The following is a 19,975-nucleotide window of genomic DNA, read 5'->3' as shown; positions in this document are numbered from 1 at the left end:
ATAAAGAATTCTTATAACTCAGCAATAAAGACAAATAACCCAACTAAAAAATGGGCCAAAAAAAAATCTAAACAAACACTTCAAAGATCTACAAATGGTTAGTCAGCATATAAAAAAATGCTCAACACCATTCATCATTAGAGAAATGCAAATCAAAACCACAATGAGGCCCTAGCTGTTTTGGCTCAGTGGATACAGCGTGGGCCTGTGGACTGAAGGGTCCTGGGTTCGATTCTGACCAAGGGCACATGCCCGGGGTTGCAGGCTCGATACCCCGTGTGAGGCATGCAGGAAGCAGCTGATCCATGATTCTTTCTCATCATTGGTGTTTCTATCTCTCTCTCCCTCTCCCTTCCTCTCTAAAAATCAATAAATACATATTTTAAAAATAAACATTTTTAAAAATAAAAAACTTTAAAAACCAATGGAAAAAATATCCTAGGGTGAGGATTAACAAAAACAAACAAAAAAATACTTATACACAAATGTTCCTAACAGCATTGATCATAATAGCCAAAAAGTCCATAGATTCATGAGTGGATAAACAAATGCAGTATATTATTCAGCCATAAAAAGGAATGTAATTCTAACATATGTTACAATACAGATGAATCTTGAACATATATGCTAAGTGAAAGAAGCCAGGCCATATATTTTATATTTTATGATTTCATTTAAATGTAAATTGTCCAGAATCAGGAAAAAACATAAAGTCTTAGTTGCTTAGGGCTAGGAGAGGGAGGCTGGGGAAACGGACAGTGACTGTTGATGGGTATGCCATTGCCTTTAAGAGGAACGCAACTGTTCTAAAATCGATCGTGATGGCTGCACAACTCTGTGAACATACTTAAAAACACTGAATTGAGTAAACTGTATGGCAAATGAACCATTTGTCAATAAAGCTGATGTAAAAATATATAATAGAGAAACTGGAAGCTCCACGAGGTTAAGTGATTTGCCCAAAGAAAACTGCCCAGCTAATAAAGTTAAAATTGGAAACACATTGGCCTGACCCCCACACCAATATTCTGGGAGCTACAGGCTGCCTCAGGCAATTGATAGCCAAATAGGTTCCCCAAAGGGTCAGAAAAGCAGAAAACAGTGGTACTAGCATAAGAAAGGAAGAGAAATTTAAGTAACACAAACTGAAATGTGATTTTCCAAAATTTAATGTGACTCTCAAATGGACTCTTGGCCTAAAACATTAAACAACCATTGACATAAGACACTGACTAGTATTACAGCGCCCTTTTAACTAAGCGCTCGGTTAGAGCGGGCACTGGGTGCAGCTGCTGACTGAAAAGAAAAAAGAAAATGAGATCAGAGGGGCAGCAGGCTGAAATCACTGCCACTGTACCGCATACGTCAGCGAGGCCCATCAGTAACATGCTGCAGACATGTTATTCTTGAGGACTGTAGACGGACTCCTCTAAAGAGATTCAAAAGTTTTATGCCGAGATTTAAGTAGCTCCCAGAATTACTCTGCACACACAAGGTATTTAGATATAATATATGAAAGGGGTGCCTCTGCAGCTGACTTGGACACAAAGATCATCTGCTGAAATTCAGCTGCCCCCTTTGACTAGAATAACAATGTCTCTGTTGATGAGAAACAGAAAGTATGCCAAGAGCATACAGTCACTAAAAACATTATTTGGAGAGTTTAAAAAAATGAACTACTAAAAACGCTTATCTATTGTCAGAACACCACTTATGCAACATTAGAACTTTTTGACAGAAGCAAAGGGCAATGGGAGGCAGGAAAGAGTAAGAAAAGTCCTGCAGGTGCCCAACTTAACCCTACTAAACACACAGCTCTGCTCCTGCCTTCCACAATAAAAACAAGTCTGTTCCTTGTGGCATGTGAATGAAGATTTCATTTGCCAGGAACAGAAAACAACTTACTACATGAAAATGTCAACTTGTTCTCTGGAACACTACACTAGCAGTGAGCAGAAAAAAACTTTTAAACAAGAGAGTTTGGGCTGTTTCCTCGTCAAATTTGTAACATCACTGGCCCTTTATCATTCAGTTCAGTTCATGTAAACTCTAACACAGTGGACAAAAATACCAACCTGAAGTATACACCACAAATAAAACATTATATAAAACTAGAGGCCCGGTGCACGGGGGTGTGTGTCCCTCAGCCCAGCCTGCACCCTCTCCAATCTGAGACCCCTCAAGGGATGTCTGGCTGCCCGTTTAGGCCCGATCCCACCAGGGCAGTCGGACATCCCTCTCACAATCCAGGACTGCTGGCTCCCAACCACTCGCCTGCCTGCCTTCCTGATTGCCCCTAACCGCTTCTGCCTGCCAGCCTGATCACCCCCTAACCACTCCCCTGCCAGCCTGATTGATGCCTAACTGCTCCCCTGCCAGCCTGATTGCCCCTAACTGCCCTCCCCTGCAGGCCTGGTCCCCTACTGCCCTCCCCTGCAGGCCTGGTCCCCCCGCAACTGTTCTCCCCTGCAGGCCTGGGTCCTCCCCCCAAATGCCCTCCCTTGCAGGCCTGGTCCCTCCCAACTGCCCTCCCCTGCTGGCCTGATTGCCCACAACTGCCCTCCCCTGCAGGCCTGATCCCTCCCAACTGCCCTCCCCTGATGGCCATCTTGTGGAAGCCATCTTGTGTCCACATGGGGGCAGCCATCTTTGACCACATGGGGGCAGCCATCTTATTGTTGGAGTGATGGTCAATTTGCATATTACTCTTTTATTAGATAGGAGGATATTTTGTCCTCAAATTTCTAACAACTTTGGCTTATTTATCATTTTAAATTAATGTAGAAGCTCTCCTAACCCATTTCCCCTCAACCAACCTGCCAAAATAATCGATACTTTCCCTTCTCTCTCTAAAACAACTGGTGCCCCCAGCATGTGAACTGGCCCCAATTAATAGCTTCTCTCTTATTCCTAAGTATTTCTGCTCCCACCCATTAAGCTGCATGCTGACCAAGAATTGTTTTTCCCCAAACTATTTATACCATTTGTTCTTGTTGTTATAGCTATATAATTTCATTAGACAGGTAAACCAGTAAGAGATCAGGGAGAATAGAAAGACATCTATTAGTCTATACTAATAAAAGGGTAATATGCTAATTAGACCAGGAGACCTTCTGGATGTCCTTCCGGACAAAGCCATGGTGGCGGGGATGAGGCAGAGGTGGTTAGGGGCGAGCAGGCCAGCAGGGGTAGCAGTTGGGGGCGAGCAGGCCAGCAGGGGGGGGGGAAGTTGGGGGCAATCAGGCCGGCGGGGGGGGGCAGTTGGGGGTGATCAGACCAAAAGGGGGGGCAGTTGAGAGCAATCAGGCTGGCAGGAAGAGCGGTTAGGAGCGATCAGGCAGGCAGGACAGCAGTTAGGAGCCACGGTCCCGAATTGCAAGAGGGATGTCTGACTGCCAGTTTAGGCCCGAGGGGTCCCAGATTGGAGAGGGTGCAGGCCAGGCTGAGGGACACTCCCCCCCACCCCCGTGCACAAATTTCGTGCCACTGGTAAATCTAGACTAATAAAAGAGAAATATGCAAGATGGCGGCATAGGTGAAACACCTAACCCGCAGCCGGGCACAACAATTTCAAAGGCACAACTAGAGGTCAGAACGGACATCGTCCAGAACCACAGGAGAGCTGGCGGACTGAATTGCCCACAGCTGGGGGGAAGTTGAAGGCCACGGGGACAATCGGGGAAGCCGTAAAAGCCTGAGGTATGGAGAAACTGGCGGAGACACAAGCACGCGCGCCTGCGGGGAGGATGGAGCCGGAGAGGAAGGGGCGGCTGACGGCCTGGCCGGCGTTCACTGGCAGCAAGGAGGTAAAGGCTCCGGAGTGCGCTAAGCGCCGGCTCCGACTGCACTGAGCGCCAGTTCCGGGCGAAACCCTGGGAAGCCAGGCGCAGGCTGGGGGAATGAATCTGGGCTGTGGGGCGCAGGCACAGAGGAGCGGGGGAAGGCAGAGCTCCAGAGGCGCGCACGGGAAGGGGCGCAAAGGACGGACTGTTGCCTGCGCCACTGAACTGCCCTAGCGGGAAGGAGACATAAGCTCAGGACCGTGCTGAACCCCAGTTCCGACTGCACTGAACCCCAGTTCCGGGCGAAACCCTGGGAAGCCAGGCGCACGCTGGGGGAATGAATTTGGGCTGTGGTGGCGGAGGCACAGAGAAGCGGCGGCTCCAGACGCGCACTGGAAGGTGCGCAGAGGATGGACTTTAGCCTGCGCCACTGGGTGGCCCTGCTGGGAAGGAGACAGGGACGCCAGACTGCGCTGAGACCCAGTTCCAACTGCACTGAAACCCAGTTCCAGGCGAGAATCTGGGAGTCCAGATTCATTAGGGGAGGGACTGGACTGTTTGGCAGTGGGCGAAACTCCAGGGCGCGTTTCTCTCAGAGGTGTTTGCAAGGAATACAGAGGGACACAGACACAGGAGCCTCATAGGGCGGGGCTGACAGGAAGCCAAGGTTGTAGGCTCCACCCTGTAGCTCCGCCCCAGCCAAGCTGAGCAGAAGCTTTTTCCTGCTGAGTGCCTCAGGTAGTGGCTGACCCACACTGCATTGGAGACCCAGAAACGAGGGCACCTAGTGGTTGGTGGGAGATGACACCAGATTTCAATCACTTGCATAAGGGAGGCATTCTAGAGGCAGACTCAGTGAGCGCCAAGGCATTGCTGCATCAAGACCCGGCCCACAAACATGTCTCCTGCACAGCAACTCTTCCTATATGGACAAAGAGGGTCCTCACGGCCAATTGGCCTGGAGGACAATTCCTCCCAGTGACACCAACAACAATCAAGACTTAACTGTACAAAGGAGGACCAAGATGGAGACATAGGGCGGCAGCCTGATCGTTGCCTACCACAACAATATTGAGACTACGACGGGAGAGCAGAGCAGACACCAGCCAGAAAGACCGAGGGGCTGGCTGAGCAGATGCTCTACAACTAGAATAAAAGAGAGGGGTACGCAGGATGATGCTGATGCCGGTGACCCAAAGTCCACACTTTAAGAACTATGGCTCAGGCGACACAATGGTGGCCAGGAACGTGCTCGGCGCAGTTCCCCCGGCGGTCTCCGGCTGAGGGGACGGCTCCACTCGCTGCCGAGCATGGACAGACGAGCCCCTGGGAGACATGGGGTGGGAGACTCCGTGCTTGCTGACCTCCGAGTCCTTCAAGAATCTCAATGCCCCGAAGTGGCCAGGTGCGCACGCTCAGCAACTGGCCACCGTTGCAGACCCAAGGGCCGACGCAGCGACACCGGACCAGCCCACCGCCGGGCACCGGGCACACCGGAGCCTTGCCGAGTCCGCCGCCCAACGAGTTCTGCGGCAGCCGCCCTGGAGCTCTGAGAAAATGACCGAAGGAATTGCTGAGAGGGAATTGACCAACAGGAATTGGGATCAAGAAGACGAAACCCCGCTGAGACCCGAGTCCAGGCGAGCCTGCGAGCCTCTGGGCTCAGATGTGGTCACACGCCTCTGGGTCTAGGTGAGGCCTCACGCCCCTGGTTTTGGGTGAGGCCACGCGCCCCTGGGTCCAGGTGAAGCTGGATTCCGGGTTCGGGTGAGGCCATGTGCCCCTGGGTCCGGGCGAATCTGAACCCTGGGTCCGGATGAGGCCGTGGGCCCCTGGATCCGGGTAAGGCTGGGTCCCGAGTACGGGTGAGGCCGTGAGCCCACGGGTGAGACCACGCGGTGAGACCGCGCGACCAGGGGTCTGAGAGAGGTAACGCGCCCCTGGGTCCGGGTGGCTTCGTGCACCTAGGTCCAGGTGAGGCCACGTGCCCCTGGGTCTGAGAGAAGCCACGCACCCCTAGGTCCGGGCGAGACCATGTGTCCCTGGATCCGGGTGGGGCCTCGTGCACCTAGGCCCGGGTGGAGCCGCGTGCCCCTGGGTCTGGGGGAGGCCAGGCGTCCCTGGGTCCGGGTGAGACCGTGTGTCCCTGGATCCGGGTGAGGCCTCGTGTGCCTAGGCCCGGATGAGGCCACGTGCCCCTGGGTCTGGGGGAGGCCAGGCGTCCCTGGGTCCGGGTGAGACCGTGTGTCCCTGGATCCGGGTGAGACCTCGTGCACCTAGGCCCGGGTGAGGTCACGTGCCCCGGGGTCTGAGAGGCCAGGCGTCCCTGGGTCCGGGTGAGACCATGTGTCCCTGGATCCGGGTGAGGCCGCGTGCACCTAGACCCGGGTGAGCCCAAGTGGCCCTGGGTCTGGGAGAGGCCAAGCGTCCCTGGGTCCGGGTGCGACCATGTGTCCCTGGAGCCGGATGAGGCCTCGTGCACCTAGGCCCGGGTGAGGCCACGTGCCCCTGGGTCTGGGAGAGGCCAAGCGTCCCTGGGTCCGGGTGAGACCATGCGTCCCTGGATCCGGATGAGGCCTCGTGCACCTAGGCCCGGGTGAGCCCAAGTGGCCCTGGGTCTGGGAGAGGCCAAGCGTCCCTGGGTCCGGGTGAGACCATGTGTCCCAGGATCCAGGTGAGGCCTCGTGCACCTAGGCCCGGGTGAGCCCAAGTGGCCCTGGGTCTGGGAGAGGCCAAGTGGCCCTGGGTCTGGGAGAGGCCAAGCGTCCCTGGATCCGGGTGAGACCATGTGTCCCTGGATCCGGGTGAGGCCTCGTGCACCTAGGCCCGGGTGAGCCCAAGTGGCCCTGGGTCTTGGAGAGGCCAAGCGTCCCTCGGTCCGGGTGAGACCATGTGTCCCTGGATCCGGGTGAGGCCTCGTGCACCTAGGCCCGGGTGAGCCCAAGTGGCCCTGGGTCTGGGAGAGGCCAAGCATCCCTGGGTCCGGGTGAGACCATGTGTCCCTGGATCCGGGTGAGGCCGCGTGCACCTAGGCCCGGGTGAGCCCAAGTGGCCCTGGGTCTGGGAGAGGCCAAGCGTCCCTGCGTCCGGGTGCGACCATGTGTACCTGGATCAGGATGAGGCCTCGTGCACCTAGGCCCGGGTGAGCCCAAGTGGCCCTGGGTCTGGGAGAGGCCAAGCGTCCCTGGGTCCGGGTGAGACCATGTGTCCCTGGATCCGGGTGAGGCCTCGTACACCTAGGCCCGGGTGAGCCCAAGTGGCCCTGGGTCTGGGAGAGGCCAAGCGTCCCTGGGTCCGGGTGCGACCATGTGTCCCTGGATCCGGATGAGGCCTCGTGCACCTAGGCCCGGGTGAGGCCACGTGCCCCTGGGTCTGGGAGAGGCCAAGCGTCCCTGGGTACGGGTGAAGCCAGATCCTGGGTCCGGGTGAGGCCGTGCGCCCCTGGATCCATCCGGGTGGGGCTGGGTCCCGGGCCCGGGTGAGACCACGCGCCCCTTGGGTAGGGGTGAGGCCACGTGCCCTTTAGTCTGGGTGACGCCGTGCCCCTGGGTTCGGCCAAGACCGGACCGGAGGGAGTCGGACCTCCGTTGCCACCGTTTGTCCACCATCCAGAGCTGAGGGGTCAGTGCTGACATGCACACATAAGGAACTACTGGACATTGAAATTGGGTCTCAAAAGAACTGTTGGTCCAGGGGGAAGCTCGCTACAGATTGATTCGTTTGCCTGTCAGCATAACTATTATTGCTCGTCTCACATTCAGTTCTTATTAGTATATATCTAGTGACATATGATCTCGCTCATCTAGGGGAAATGATGAACAACATAGACTGAGGAACAAGAACAGAACCAGAAGCAAGGAGGCATCGATCGGACTATCGGGCCTCAGAGGGAGGATAGGGGAGGGGAGGGGGACAGTGGGGGGAGGGGGAGAGTTCAACCAAAGGTCCTGTATGCATGCATATAAGCCTATCCAACGGTTAAGTTCAACAGGGGATTGGGGCATGCGTGGGGAGAGGGGTGGGATGGGAATGGGGGGATGAGGACAAATATGTGACACCTTAATCAATAAAGAAATTTTAAAAAAATAAAAAAATAAAAAAATAAAATAAAAAAATAAAAAAAAGAGAAATATGCAAATTGACTGTACATCTGAGACACCCACTAGCCAATCAGGAGTGAGTATGCAAATTAACCCAACAAAGCTAGAAGGTTAATTTGCATACGCAGGCATGGAGCGAAGACTGAAGGCTCCGGCCCAAGCAAAGATTGAAGACTAAAGACTGAAGAGGCTTGGCTTCTCTGTTGCGGCTGGAGCAAAGGCCTGGGTCCTGCGTGCAGGAGGAAAACCGGTGCTGGCGGAAAACCAGTGCCAGCAGCCAGGGGAAGGAAGGCCTATTGCACAAATCTTCGTACAACGGGCCTCTACTATCCTACCTAATAATAGACAAATATGCAAATTGACCATACCTTCACTATGCCTGCGATTGGCCAGGAGGCGCAGGGGGGCGGGACTTGGGGTGGCCGATTGGGCCATCGGGACGCTGAGCTCGCGTCGCCAGCAGCGGCTCGAGCTCAGCGTCTGCACCATGGCTGTGTTGCGGCACAGAAGGGGCCTCTGGGGCAGTGAGCTCACGTCCCACCGCGGACCATCAAAAGCGGGGGAGCTGGGTGCCTGTCCGCTGGTGCACCAGGCCTTTCAGAAGCCTCCGCCCCACCGGAGACTTCTGAAAGGCCTGGTGCACCAGCGGACAGGCACCCAGCTCTCCCTCTAAACGTGCATGATTTAATCATGCACTGGGCCTCTAGTATATATAAAAAGCTAAGTGTCTGTCCGTCCGACTCACCGCTATGACGTGCACTGACCACCAGAGGGCAGACTCTCAATGGAGCAGCTGCCATGACTTGCACTGGCCGTTTAAAAATAAACAGCACCACGGACTGGCGCTGACAAACCAACACTCAGCTTCCCCCAACTGGGACACAGGCCCCGCCACCACCCCAGAGCAACACCCCACCAAATCACAGCCAACGCTGCCAAGACCCCATGGTGTGCAGAAGGCAGCCGATCAATGATTCTTTCTTATCATTGATGTTTCTCTCTCTCTCCCTCTCCCTTCCTCTCTAAAATCAATAAAAATATATTAAAAACATGTCATTTCCTTTTTTGAAAAAAAAGATAAAAACCATTAAATGCAACCCATTAAAATTCAAAGTCAGTGATTAAAAAGTTGTTTTGTTTTTGTTTTCAATCAGCTCACCTAGTATAAAGAACAGAACAGCCCTAGCCAGTTTAGCTCAGTGGACAGAGCGTCAGCCTGTGGACTGAAGGGTCCCGGGTTCGATTCTGGTGAAGGGCACATGCCTGTGTTGCAGGCTCGGTCCCCAGTGGGGGGCATGCAGGAGGCAGCCAGTCAATGATTATCTCTCATCATTGATGTTTCCATCTCTCTCCCTCTCCCTTCCTCTCTGAAATCAATAAAAATATATTAAAAAAAAAAAAAAAGAAAAGTACAGAACAAGAGGTAAGTCAACAAATAGTTTGAAGTTATTTCAGTAAGTACCAGCAGCCCAAGACCCCTTGGTAGATCTGCAAAGGAAGAGAGGCTCCAAGGCAGAAGAGGTAGAAGGAGGCATTCATTGGCTGACTACCTGCAGGGCCTGGATATGAAGGAACCCTCTATTGTTTTATTTTGTTTTTAATCCTCACCAGAGGATATTTTTTCCATTGATTGTTTAGAGAGAATGAAAGGATGTGGGGGGGGGGGGGGGAGAGAGAGAGAGAGAGAGAGAACATCAATATGAGAAAGACACATCAATCAGCTGCCTCCCACACACAGCCCTGGGCCAGGGATCGAGCCTGCAACCAAGGCATGCGCCCTTGACCGAGAATAGAATCTGAGACCCTTCAGTCCACAGGCCAACACTCTAATCACTTAACCAAACCACCTAGGGCAGTGGTCAGCAAACCGCGGCTCTCGAGCCACATGTGGCTCTTTGGCCCCTTGAGTGTGGCTCTTCCACAATATACCACGTGCAGGCACGCACATACAGTGCGATTGAAACTTCGGGGCCCATGCGCAGAAGTGGGTTTATGGCCTGGGCGAGTCTATTTTGAAGAAGTGGCATTAGAACACTCAAGGGGCCAAAGGGCCGCATGTGGCTCACGAGCCGAGGTTTGCCGACCACTGACCTAGGGCATTTAAATTTTGAATTTAAATTGAATTTAAATTGCAGGGTTTACTTCAGATATACTGAACTTAATAATAAAAGCTTGAGATATGCCAAAAATAAATTACTTGCCTAGAAAGGTTGTGAAATCTCCTTAACTAGAGATTTGTGAGGAAAAGGTAGAAAATTACTTTTCTTTAACATCTTAACTAGAGAGAGGAAATTGCAATAGTAAAATACTAAGGTGTACTAAGAGTATAAAAACAAACCCAGTACTAATTTTTTAATCTTTATATTCATTCACTAAATGAATGTTTATAAGCATTGTAGTAAACACTGGGAATATAGCAGCAAAAACAGATTAAAATTCCGCGTTCGTGGAGCTAACATTAATTCATCACACTGTGCCTCCTAACAAGCATTAAAAGCTAGATATTCCCCCCCCCTCTCTCTCTCTCTCTCTCTCTCTCTCTCTCTCTATATCTATATATATATATATATATATATATATATATATCCTATCTAATAATAGACAAATATGCAAATTGACCATACCTCCAACACGCCCACCATCCAATCAGAGCAAGCATGCAAATTAACCCAAACCAAGATGGCTACAGCCACAGAGAGCAAGGTTTCCTAGGTAACAGAGGAAGCCAAGCTTTCCGCCTGCCCTGGCCAGGCCTAAGCCTCCACTCAAGCTACAAAGTTTCAATTATAGAAGGTAAACAAATTCAAACAAATGGCGGCAGAATGGAGCTTGAGAGAGCAGGCCAGAGTTGCCGCCGGCAACGGGGGAAGCAAAGCTTTCCGCACACCCTGGCTGGGCCCACCCGCTTAAGGCAACAAAGTTTCAATTATAACCCCAACACAAATGGCTGCCGGTCTCGGAGGGAGCCCCAGGCTTGGCTCCGCTCTAGGCTACAAAGTTTCAATTGTAGAAGGAAAATAAATTCCAGATACCAGGGCCTCTGCTTGGGTTGCTAGGGGGCGTGGCCGGCCTGCAAACCACCACAGGCCCCTCGCTCAGGCTGTGAGGGGTTCCCACACCCCAAGGGAACCCCCAACTTATCCCAGACACCCTTCAGGGCAAACCAGCTGGCCCCCACCCCTGTACCAGGCCTCTATCCTATCTAATAAAAGAGTAATCTGCAGATTGATCATCACTGCAACACACAATATCACTGCCCCCATGTGGTCAAAGATCCTGCCCCCATGTGGACACAAGATGGCCACCACAAGATGGCCAGCAGGAGAGGGCAGTTGGGAGGCACCCGGCCTGCAAGGGAGGGCAGTTGGAGGTGATCAACCCTGCAGGAGAGGGCAGTTAGGGGTGACCAGGCTGGCAGAGGAGGGAAGTTGGGGGCAAACAGGCTGGCAGCAGAGTGGTTAGGGGGTGATCAGGCTGGCAGGCAGAAGCGGTTAGGGGCAATCAGGAAGGCAGGCAGGCAAGCAGTTGGGAGCCAGCAGTCCTGGATTGTGAGAGGGATCCCATATTGGCGAGGGTACAGGCTGGGCTGAGGGACAACCCCCCTCCGTGCACGAATTTCGTGCACCGGGCCATATATATATATATATATATATATATATATATATATATATATAGAGAGAGAGAGAGATAGAGAGAGAGAGAGAGAGAGAGAGAGAGAGAGAGAGAGAGAGAGAGAGAGGGAGGGAGGGAGAGAAACATCAATGTGAGAGTGAAACATCAACATTGATCAGCTGCTTCCTACACGCCCCCTACACTCCCTACCGGGGGATAGAGAGGACAACCTGGGCATGTGCCCTGGCTGGGAGTTGAACCAGCAACTTTTTGGTGCATTGGACAATGCCCAACCAACTGAGCCACACTAGCAGGGTTTTTTGTTTTTTTGTTTTAAGTAAAATTATGTTTATAAATTTCAAGCAGGTCAAAGCACTGCCATAAAATAAATAGCTTTTGGACTGATCCAGAGAAGCCCCTTAATAAATATCTGTGGGAAAAAAAACAACTAAAAACTGTATGGTTGAGGTCTTGGGGTGGCAGGCAGACTTAATTTCACTATATACAAATCTGCACTTTTTGAATTTTGTGCCATACATCAATTCCTAGTTTTTAATAAATGTTTTTTCAATAGTTAATCAGATGGATGGATGGTTGGTTAGTTGGTTGGGTGGAATGAATGAAAAATTTCTTCTTCAAAAATTTCAGCCTCAAAATGTATGGTTAGCTAACCTAAATTTTCAGATTCAATTCTTCTGGAGGAAGCAATGAGAAGTAAAACATACTGCTGGTACTGGAGCTGACACGCGGCAGAAATTTGGTAATTTCTCAGAACTTCCTAATCAAAGCCTAAATATAGTTTAAGATAACTGGCCAAAAGTTAAGGCTTCTCAAAGACATTGCCTTGGCCACTTACTTTAACAAGTATGTATTATGTTAGGACAAAAACCCACAAGAATGTATATAATTTTCGGTCATCCACAGGACAGTATAACTGGCCTGTATTATGTATTGTGCTGAAAGGGACCAGCTACTCACTATTAGAAGGGCTCTCAGGGTCTCACCTGAAGGGTGAGGTCATGCACTGGGGAAACAGGTGTAGCTCTTAGACCAAAAACTAGAACCACAGAAGAAAAGCTCTAGGTAAGAGGTTCTCTTGGTCTTCACCTGTCATCAAGGTATGTATCTTGGTGACCAGTTCTCTTAGTGAGTTAAAAGACGGCACCATCCCCTGGAAACCAGTAATAATCTGGAAAGTGAGCGGTCCATCTAAGACAGGTACATTCAAAGACAGACCAGTCCAAGAGCAAAGCAGAATGACTCCCCGTCCTGGGAGTGAGCGAGATTCAGTGGCAGAGGAGAACGAACAAGGCAGACTGTGCTTATGGTCACTGCCTTCTCTGTTCCTTCCCTTTTACTTCCTTAGTATTTTGAAAGGCTTTTTGATACCTTAGTCATGCCAAGGGGGCACCAAGGGTATCTGAGTAGAGAATTAAGGGCAAAACAATGGCAAAGTAATGGATCCATGGAGGACTGCTGGTAAGTGGCAGGAGTGACAGAGTGAAACAATGCCCAAGGACAGTTGAAATACAGTGTTGGTATATATTCTTCCTCCTATTTGGAAGATGTTCCTCTAATCATGACATCTCACTTTTGGAATTTGGATTTATAGAAAGGATATCTTAGACTTTAATTAGTAGGTATGTCTTGTTTCTCTAATAAATTTTAAAAAAATCAAGTGCTTAAAGGCAAGGACAGTGTTTTCTATGACTGGAGGAGTCAGAGCAGTTAACTAGAAACTGGAATGCCTGAACTCTAATTCTAGCTCCCGCACTAACTAGCTATAGGATTCTTGGTAAATGGAGGGAGGAGGGAAGATACCAAAGGGAGTCATGAATCTAATGGGTAATTGGTCTAAACTACTTTAATAGCCCCTAAAGGCCTGAGATTCTAAACTCCATTAAGTCCATCTTTCTAGATTCTGGAAAAGAAAGCACTTGGAATAGAAGATCGCTAAGATCTTTTTTGTGTCCAAAAATCAACAAATATTTGTTGGCTGATCATGTTTATGTCAAAACGTATTATATTCTCTTATTGTGTGAAAGAATGTAAGTTGTTAAAATTGAACACCTCCTCCATCTAAGAAATGCATAGAAAAAGCTTTTTTACCCTTAACCATAAAATAACCAGCATGAATTTTTAAAAACATAAATCAGATGATGTCAGTGCTCCTGCCTGCTTCGATATCTGTTGACATCAATGCTCTGTTTCATGCCCAATTCCATAAAATGGACTATCAACCTATATTATCTGGTCCCTGTCTACCTTTCTGACTTCATCCCTTACCATCCTCCCCCTTGTTCCATGACTTTGGGTCTAATTTTTGAAAAAGCCAAGCTTTCCACCCCAAGACCTTTGCAATTGCCATTCCTTCTGCATTGATGTAACCAAGCATGTCTTCCAAATCTTCCCAGACTGATGCTCATTCAGGTGTCAGTTCAAATATCATCATATTGGAAAGGCCTTCCCGACCCCTCTATCTGAAGCAGCATCCTTCCCCAGACACACTCTAGCCCAGGCGTCCTCAAACTACGGCCCGCGGGCCACATGTGGGTGTTTTTGCCGTTTTGTTTTTTTAACTTCAAAATAAGATATGTGCAGTGTGCACAGGAATTTGTTCATAGTTTTTTTTTAAACTATAGTCCGGCCCTCCAACGGTCTGAGGGACAGTGAACTGGCCCCCTTGTTTAAAAAGTTTGAGGACCCCTGCTCTAGCCCATTTATTTTCTTCATAGTACTCATCACTATATGAAGTTATTTTTTTACATGTTTCTTATCTGTCTCCTCCCATTAGAAAGGAAGCTCCAAGAAGGCAAGAGCTTTTTATCTCTCTTGTTTATCAGTGTACAAACAAGAGCGTCCAGGATAGAATCTGAACAAAATGTGGATTCAATAAATATACACTGAATGAATGAATAGGTAAGAGAAAGATTCCACGTCTGTGCAGAGATGTTTTAAGTGTTTTTAGAATTACAGAGGCTCTGGTAAAGAGAGAATTTCTTTTTCTTTTCGAAGAATCCACTTTGTTCTCTTTTGTGCTGTGAACTTGAAAACATCAGCCAGACTGATGCCTGGAAAATGAAAACAGCACTTCTGGCACAGAAACAACCAGTCTGGGCACCTCTGGCTTGCGCCAGATCTATGACTTTCTAGGGAGCTGGCACCAAAGCCAAGTGCTAAATAAACAGCTCTGATGCTGAAGGTGGAACGGCGGTATTCTGAATCTAGACAGACGAGTCCAAATCAATCTTAGCTCTTCACAAAGTTCCAACAAAGTCAGCCACCATCACAAATGAAGTATCATATGTATCAAAGTGAAGTTAGTCATCTTTCAGTGGGCATTTCTGTGTTACCTAGGGGTGGATCTATCCCCTCCAATGTAATGTAAACCTTGCTTTCAATTTCTTTTTGACATAATTCACTTTTCTTTTTACCAGAGTCTTGCTTCCAGTCTTCTGCTGAGCACAAACAGCATCTCATGTGCTTTATGAAAGTCTTACTTAGCAGTAGCTATAAAACTATTAGCCCGCTGAGTTTTTCTCCTCGTGGAAAGGAGTTCGCACTAAACCATGCAGTCCGCAGATGTGTCCTGGCTGGTCAATATGTAGAATGGGGTCATGCGGCAACATGTTTTCTCTGTGTGTTATCTAAAGTAAAGAATCCTGACCTTGGACTTCTAAGTAGTACCCAAATGCAAATGTGTTCTTTAAGAATAATTCACATTCTCCACCAAATTTAAGGTAATCTCTGGAGAAAAGACTGCTCTCAAACTCTGTTCCAATGTGACAAACAGTAGTAACACAAACACACAGAAGATTCAAAGCAGCCCAAATAAAAGCCAGCATCAGTCACAGTTTTCATTAGACAAGTCTCATAACGATGTAAAAAGTTTAACTAATGGAAAATTATTTTAAATCCCAATTTCATGAAATTAGCCAATAATCCACAGGAGTCTAACCCAACTCTGTCAAAGTGGCCCCTGACATAACCTGAAAGCAAATATCATCAGGATGGCATCTACCCAAACAAAATGAATGACTTGTACATTCATGAACTGTTCCAAAGGGGTGAAAGGTCAAAAAGGGGAACTATGTCTTATTCACCTTTGTTATTATAGCATCTGATGATGATTCTGATGCTGATATATGCCTACTATGTGCCAAGTACTATTCTAAGAGCTTCACATATATTATTTAATCTTCATAATACCCAAACTTGGGAGGTAAGTATTATGGTCATCTCACTTTACAGATGAGAGCATCTAAACACAGAGAAGTTAAATAATTTACCCAAGATCACCCAACTATTAAACAGCAGAGGGTCCAAACCCAGGCAGCCTTATCCAAAGCTCACGCTCTTACCACAAACCAGTAATGGGCAAGTGATATGCATCTGTTGAAATACACATTAAAAGTATTTGAGCCCTGGCCAGCTGGCTCACTTGGTTGAAGCATCATCCTGTACACCAAAAGGATGCAGGTTTGATTCCTGGTCAGGGCACATACCTTGGTTGTAGGTTTAATCCCCAGTTAGGGTAAGTACAAAAGGCAACAAATTGATCTCTCTCTCTCTCTCTCTCTCTCTCTCTCAAAATCAGTTTAAAAACCCATTATCTTTGGGTGAGGGTTTTTTTGTGTTTTTTTTTTAAGTATTGGCCCAGCCGGCATGGCTCAGTAGTTGAGCATTGACCCATGAACTGGGAGGTCACAGTTCGATTGCCAATCAAGGCACATGACAGGGATGCGGGAGTGGATGGATCCTCAGTAGGGGGGGGCGGGGGCGGTATGTAGGAGGCAGCCAATCAATGGTTCACTCTCATCATTGATGTTTCTCTCTCTCTCCCTCTCCTTTCCTCTCTGAAATCAATAAAAAACATTTTTTTTAAGTATTTGACCAATAGCTTTTTGACCAATAGTCATGGTCATGGATACTTTAAAAATATATACAAAATACATCTACTCTTTGTTTTTATTCATCCAATCAGTGAAAGTATAATTAGGCACAGACAACAGACTATAAGCAATTGAGAACAGAAAATCTTTATTTTAAAGCTCTTTAATACTTCAGAGTATCCTACGAAAAGGATAGAGCCAAAGAATTTCAGACTAAGGCTCCTCCAAAAAAAAAGGAAGTCAGCGCTATAGGACAAAGACAGCCAGGGAAGCTGCTGACCAGAGTGTGTCAGAGATGCGCGCTCCTCCTGCTAACTGTTCTGCAGTGACGCGCTCAGCTCTGCAGTGCTGCCCACATGAACGCTGAGCTCACGGACGCAGTGCCGCAAAAATCACCAACAACCAAAGAGGAAAATATTTCCCTTTCTCAACTGATTTTATTCATCCCCTCTAGGGGGTTTGAGAGTTAACAGAATCGGGAAAGGGCCAAGCCTCACCACTTATTGGACAGAGAGTGTTGTAGCTTAGTCAATAAATGAAGTTTACTTTAGCCTCTCAGTCCTTGGAAAGGGAAGTACATATAAGAAAAGGTGACCATAAATATTTCTTTGATGTTCAGAAACACCTACTACCTACCCTCCCTTTAGCCAACACAAATGTCATCGGAATTACCTGAGTATGATTGTTATATATGGTTACTAGAAAAACCCAGACCTATAGGAATAAAAGCAGAAAGAAGAAATCACATACCTCTAAAAGAAGAAACAAAAAAATAACACATTCTGGAAAGAGATGGGGGAGAGCTCTCTTTGTTCCAAGCAACCTGGCCACAGAAGTAAGATAAACGCTGCAGTGCCTGGGAAGAAAAACCTACCTGAGGAACTGAAAAGGCAGCTTCTGCAACTGCTAGTAGCGCAGGCACCTTCCTCGCGTTACATAACCAAGCCATGGCCTCAATAGGCCTTCATACTGTATGTCAACAGCTGTTAAGCACATCTAAGCTGTCAGCATCTGAGAAACCCTTCCAAAGTGGATTCAGATTAAACCTGGAGCAGGCCAAAATATGCTCTTCGTTCACCCAGAGCACATGACAACTCCTTGTGAATTAAACTTCACTCACGTCCTCAGGGTAATTTAAGCAACAAAAGAGAGGGTGCTTGTAACTGTACTGTAAGTAGGAAATTGCACACTGCTACAGAAACCCAGATGAGTGCTGGTGTGGTCCCATCACACATGCAACTCATTGAACTCACTGTCCATGCCATCCATTTGTCTCATTCAAGATTTTGAAAATTTCCATACAAAGGAATTGCGTAACTCCACACCACAAATGATCAAAGTTAAAACCAACATAAACAGTGACACCGTTTATAAACAAGCCACTGCTTAAAATGCTGCAGTCCTAAAGGATACCAAGGCCTCAGAGGAAAACTAAGAGACACACACACACAGGAAAATTAGAAAGTGGGCAGACCAGCCATAATTAGCCACTGGTTTTGCTGACTACCGAAGACAGAAATGTCTCTTTTATATATAACACCAAGAATAAACTGTTTGCAATTACATTTCCAAAAACATTCAACTCTGTCTGAAATTTTTTATCAGTATTTTGGTGTATTCAAGGTCTGGAAGATATAAAATTCTTTAAGGCATAGATACCATAAGCCAGGTAACCAAGTAAGTTCATAGAGTCCTTCCCCTAAAGATCAAAGCAAAATAATCACAGGAGTGCATGTGATTACGGGAGGGGGGGGGGGGGGCAAAAAGGAAATAACAAAACAAGGAACAAGGCTCCAACAACTAGAGTTGTTTGTAAACATAAGTTTGGCTTGGCTAACGGTAAGCAGAACTGGAAACATTGGGGTGGGGGGGGAGGTGGAGATGCACCAGAGTCTTCGCTCAGCCTACTCCCCCTCAGGGTTAGAGGGCAACAGGGTAACATGGGGAACCGTGGACTTGATCTCCTGCAGCTCAGACCGGCAGACTTGAGGGCCTCTGACAAAAACTGACAAGAAGGCTGAAGGGCACCCCCTCCCCAGAGAAGTGAAACTGAGCAATCAATTGTCCATAGGCACCCACCCTGCCAACCCCTTACAACCCAGGACAGAAACACGGGGAAAAGCGGGTCCGGGCGGTAAGTGAGCAGGAGAGATGGCCCTGAAGACAAGCGAGGGCCATAAGGCAGAAGCCAGGTAGGTGACGGAGGGCAGCAGCGCGGGCTGGGGCAGGGGCACTGATGTGGCTTTTGTGGGAAGCAGCAGCAGCAGCTGTGGGGTCCTTCCTCGTCAGGCCGAGGGAACAAACTGCGTGTTGAGTGCGGGGCATGACTCCACTGAAAGTGTTCATTCAAGTGAGAGAATGCACAAAGGGAAAATTTGGAGTACAGATGGGCTTTGTGGGTCCCACTGAAACCAAACGACTGGGCCTGATGCCTTGGATTCCAATCCTCCCAAAGAAGAAGGCTACGGGAAAGTGCTACCCAGATTTCCTCAAAAAGGGAACTTCCCGGGTAAGAACGTATATGTATTCACATGTGGCTTCCTCACTGACCTTGAATTTCATCACTGCACTCCGCAGGTCCCCGGGAACCAGCGGGCCCTCGCCGCCTCCCGGCCGCCGGGAGCCAACCAGCCAGCAGCCCAGCTCCCCAAGCGCCTGACCCCCGGTCCCTGCCGCCCCTGTCCCCGAGCCCATTCCTGCAGAAAAGCAAGTAATTTCTCCCCAGTGTTTCCCCATTTCCTTCCTCGGTTCCTCCAATGGTCTCGTCTGTCCTCAAGGCTCCCCCTCCCGCCACCTCTGCGGACTGAGACCTGTCATAAGGGGCCAGCTCGCCCCTGCCCCCCGGACCCCACACGCGCCCTAAGACGCGCCGGGCCGCCCGGGTCCCCGTCTCCCACGCCCCTGCCTCGTCCCCTCGGGGTTCCCACCCGCTGGTTCCAGAGTCCCCTCGGCTCAGCTCGTGGGGCGTCCGAGTTCCGACCTCGTTCCGAGCGCCCGCCTCCCTCAGTCCGCGCGGGACCCCCCTCCTGCCGCGGCGCCCGGTCCCGGCACCAGGCCCGCACCCCGTCCGGGTCCCGCAGCCCCTCGCCCGCTCCCCACTCCCGCGGCCCCTCAGGATCCCCGCCCGGCGCCCCCGGCCCCCGAACCTCCGCCGCCGACCCCGGCCCGGCTCGCGTCCCTCCCGCCCCGCGCTCGCGCGCCGCGCCGCTACCTTGGCCTTGGTGAGGAGGTGCGTGGCCCGCTTCACCACCGCGAAGTTGCCCTTGCCGATGGTGCGGTCGATCTCGTAGTAGCCGATGCGGGCGGGCGCCGGCCCGCGGGAGGCCGGGGCCGGGGGTAGCGGCGAGCCCGCTGCCGGAGGCACAGCAGCGGGGGCGGCCGGGGGTCCCGGCGCCGGCAGAGGCAGCAGGCGGCCCGCCGGCCCGGCCCCCCCGGCCGCGGCCCCCGAAGCCCCGCCGGCTCCGCTCGCCGCCGCCGCCGCCATCTTGTGCACTGAAACCTCCGGGGCCGCGGGGCGCCGCGGGGAGGGGGCGGGGGGCGGGAGGAGGGGGGCGCGCTGACGTCACTCCGGGGCGGGGCGCCCGCGCCG

The 19,975-nt window shown here is 50.1% G+C and overlaps 1 protein-coding gene across 7 annotated transcripts in view; it reads right to left on the bottom strand.

Annotated features, from left to right (window-relative positions):
* SIK3 (SIK family kinase 3) overlaps positions 1 to 19,870 on the bottom strand; it is a 310,082-nt gene extending 290,212 nt beyond the window's left edge. For 6 of the 7 annotated variants that reach the window (XR_008557941.1, XM_054725226.1, XM_054725227.1 and 3 more), the window contains exon 1: positions 19,598 to 19,870. Coding sequence is in view for 6 of the 7 variants with exons in the window: in XM_054725226.1 (XP_054581201.1) it covers positions 19,598 to 19,870 (273 nt within the window). In the remaining variant the exon portion in view is untranslated. Of the gene's footprint in view, positions 1 to 18,936; positions 19,034 to 19,597 lie in introns of those variants that run through there. The other variant, XM_054725228.1, reaches the window with a different exon arrangement.
* Positions 19,871 to 19,975: the final 105 nt, after the last annotated feature.

Source organism: Eptesicus fuscus, chromosome 13 (assembly GCF_027574615.1).
Source record: "Eptesicus fuscus isolate TK198812 chromosome 13, DD_ASM_mEF_20220401, whole genome shotgun sequence".
Lineage (NCBI taxonomy): Eukaryota > Metazoa > Chordata > Mammalia > Chiroptera > Vespertilionidae > Eptesicus > Eptesicus fuscus.
Note: the sequence above shows the minus strand (reverse complement) of the source record. Positions and strands in the feature narration are given on the sequence as shown.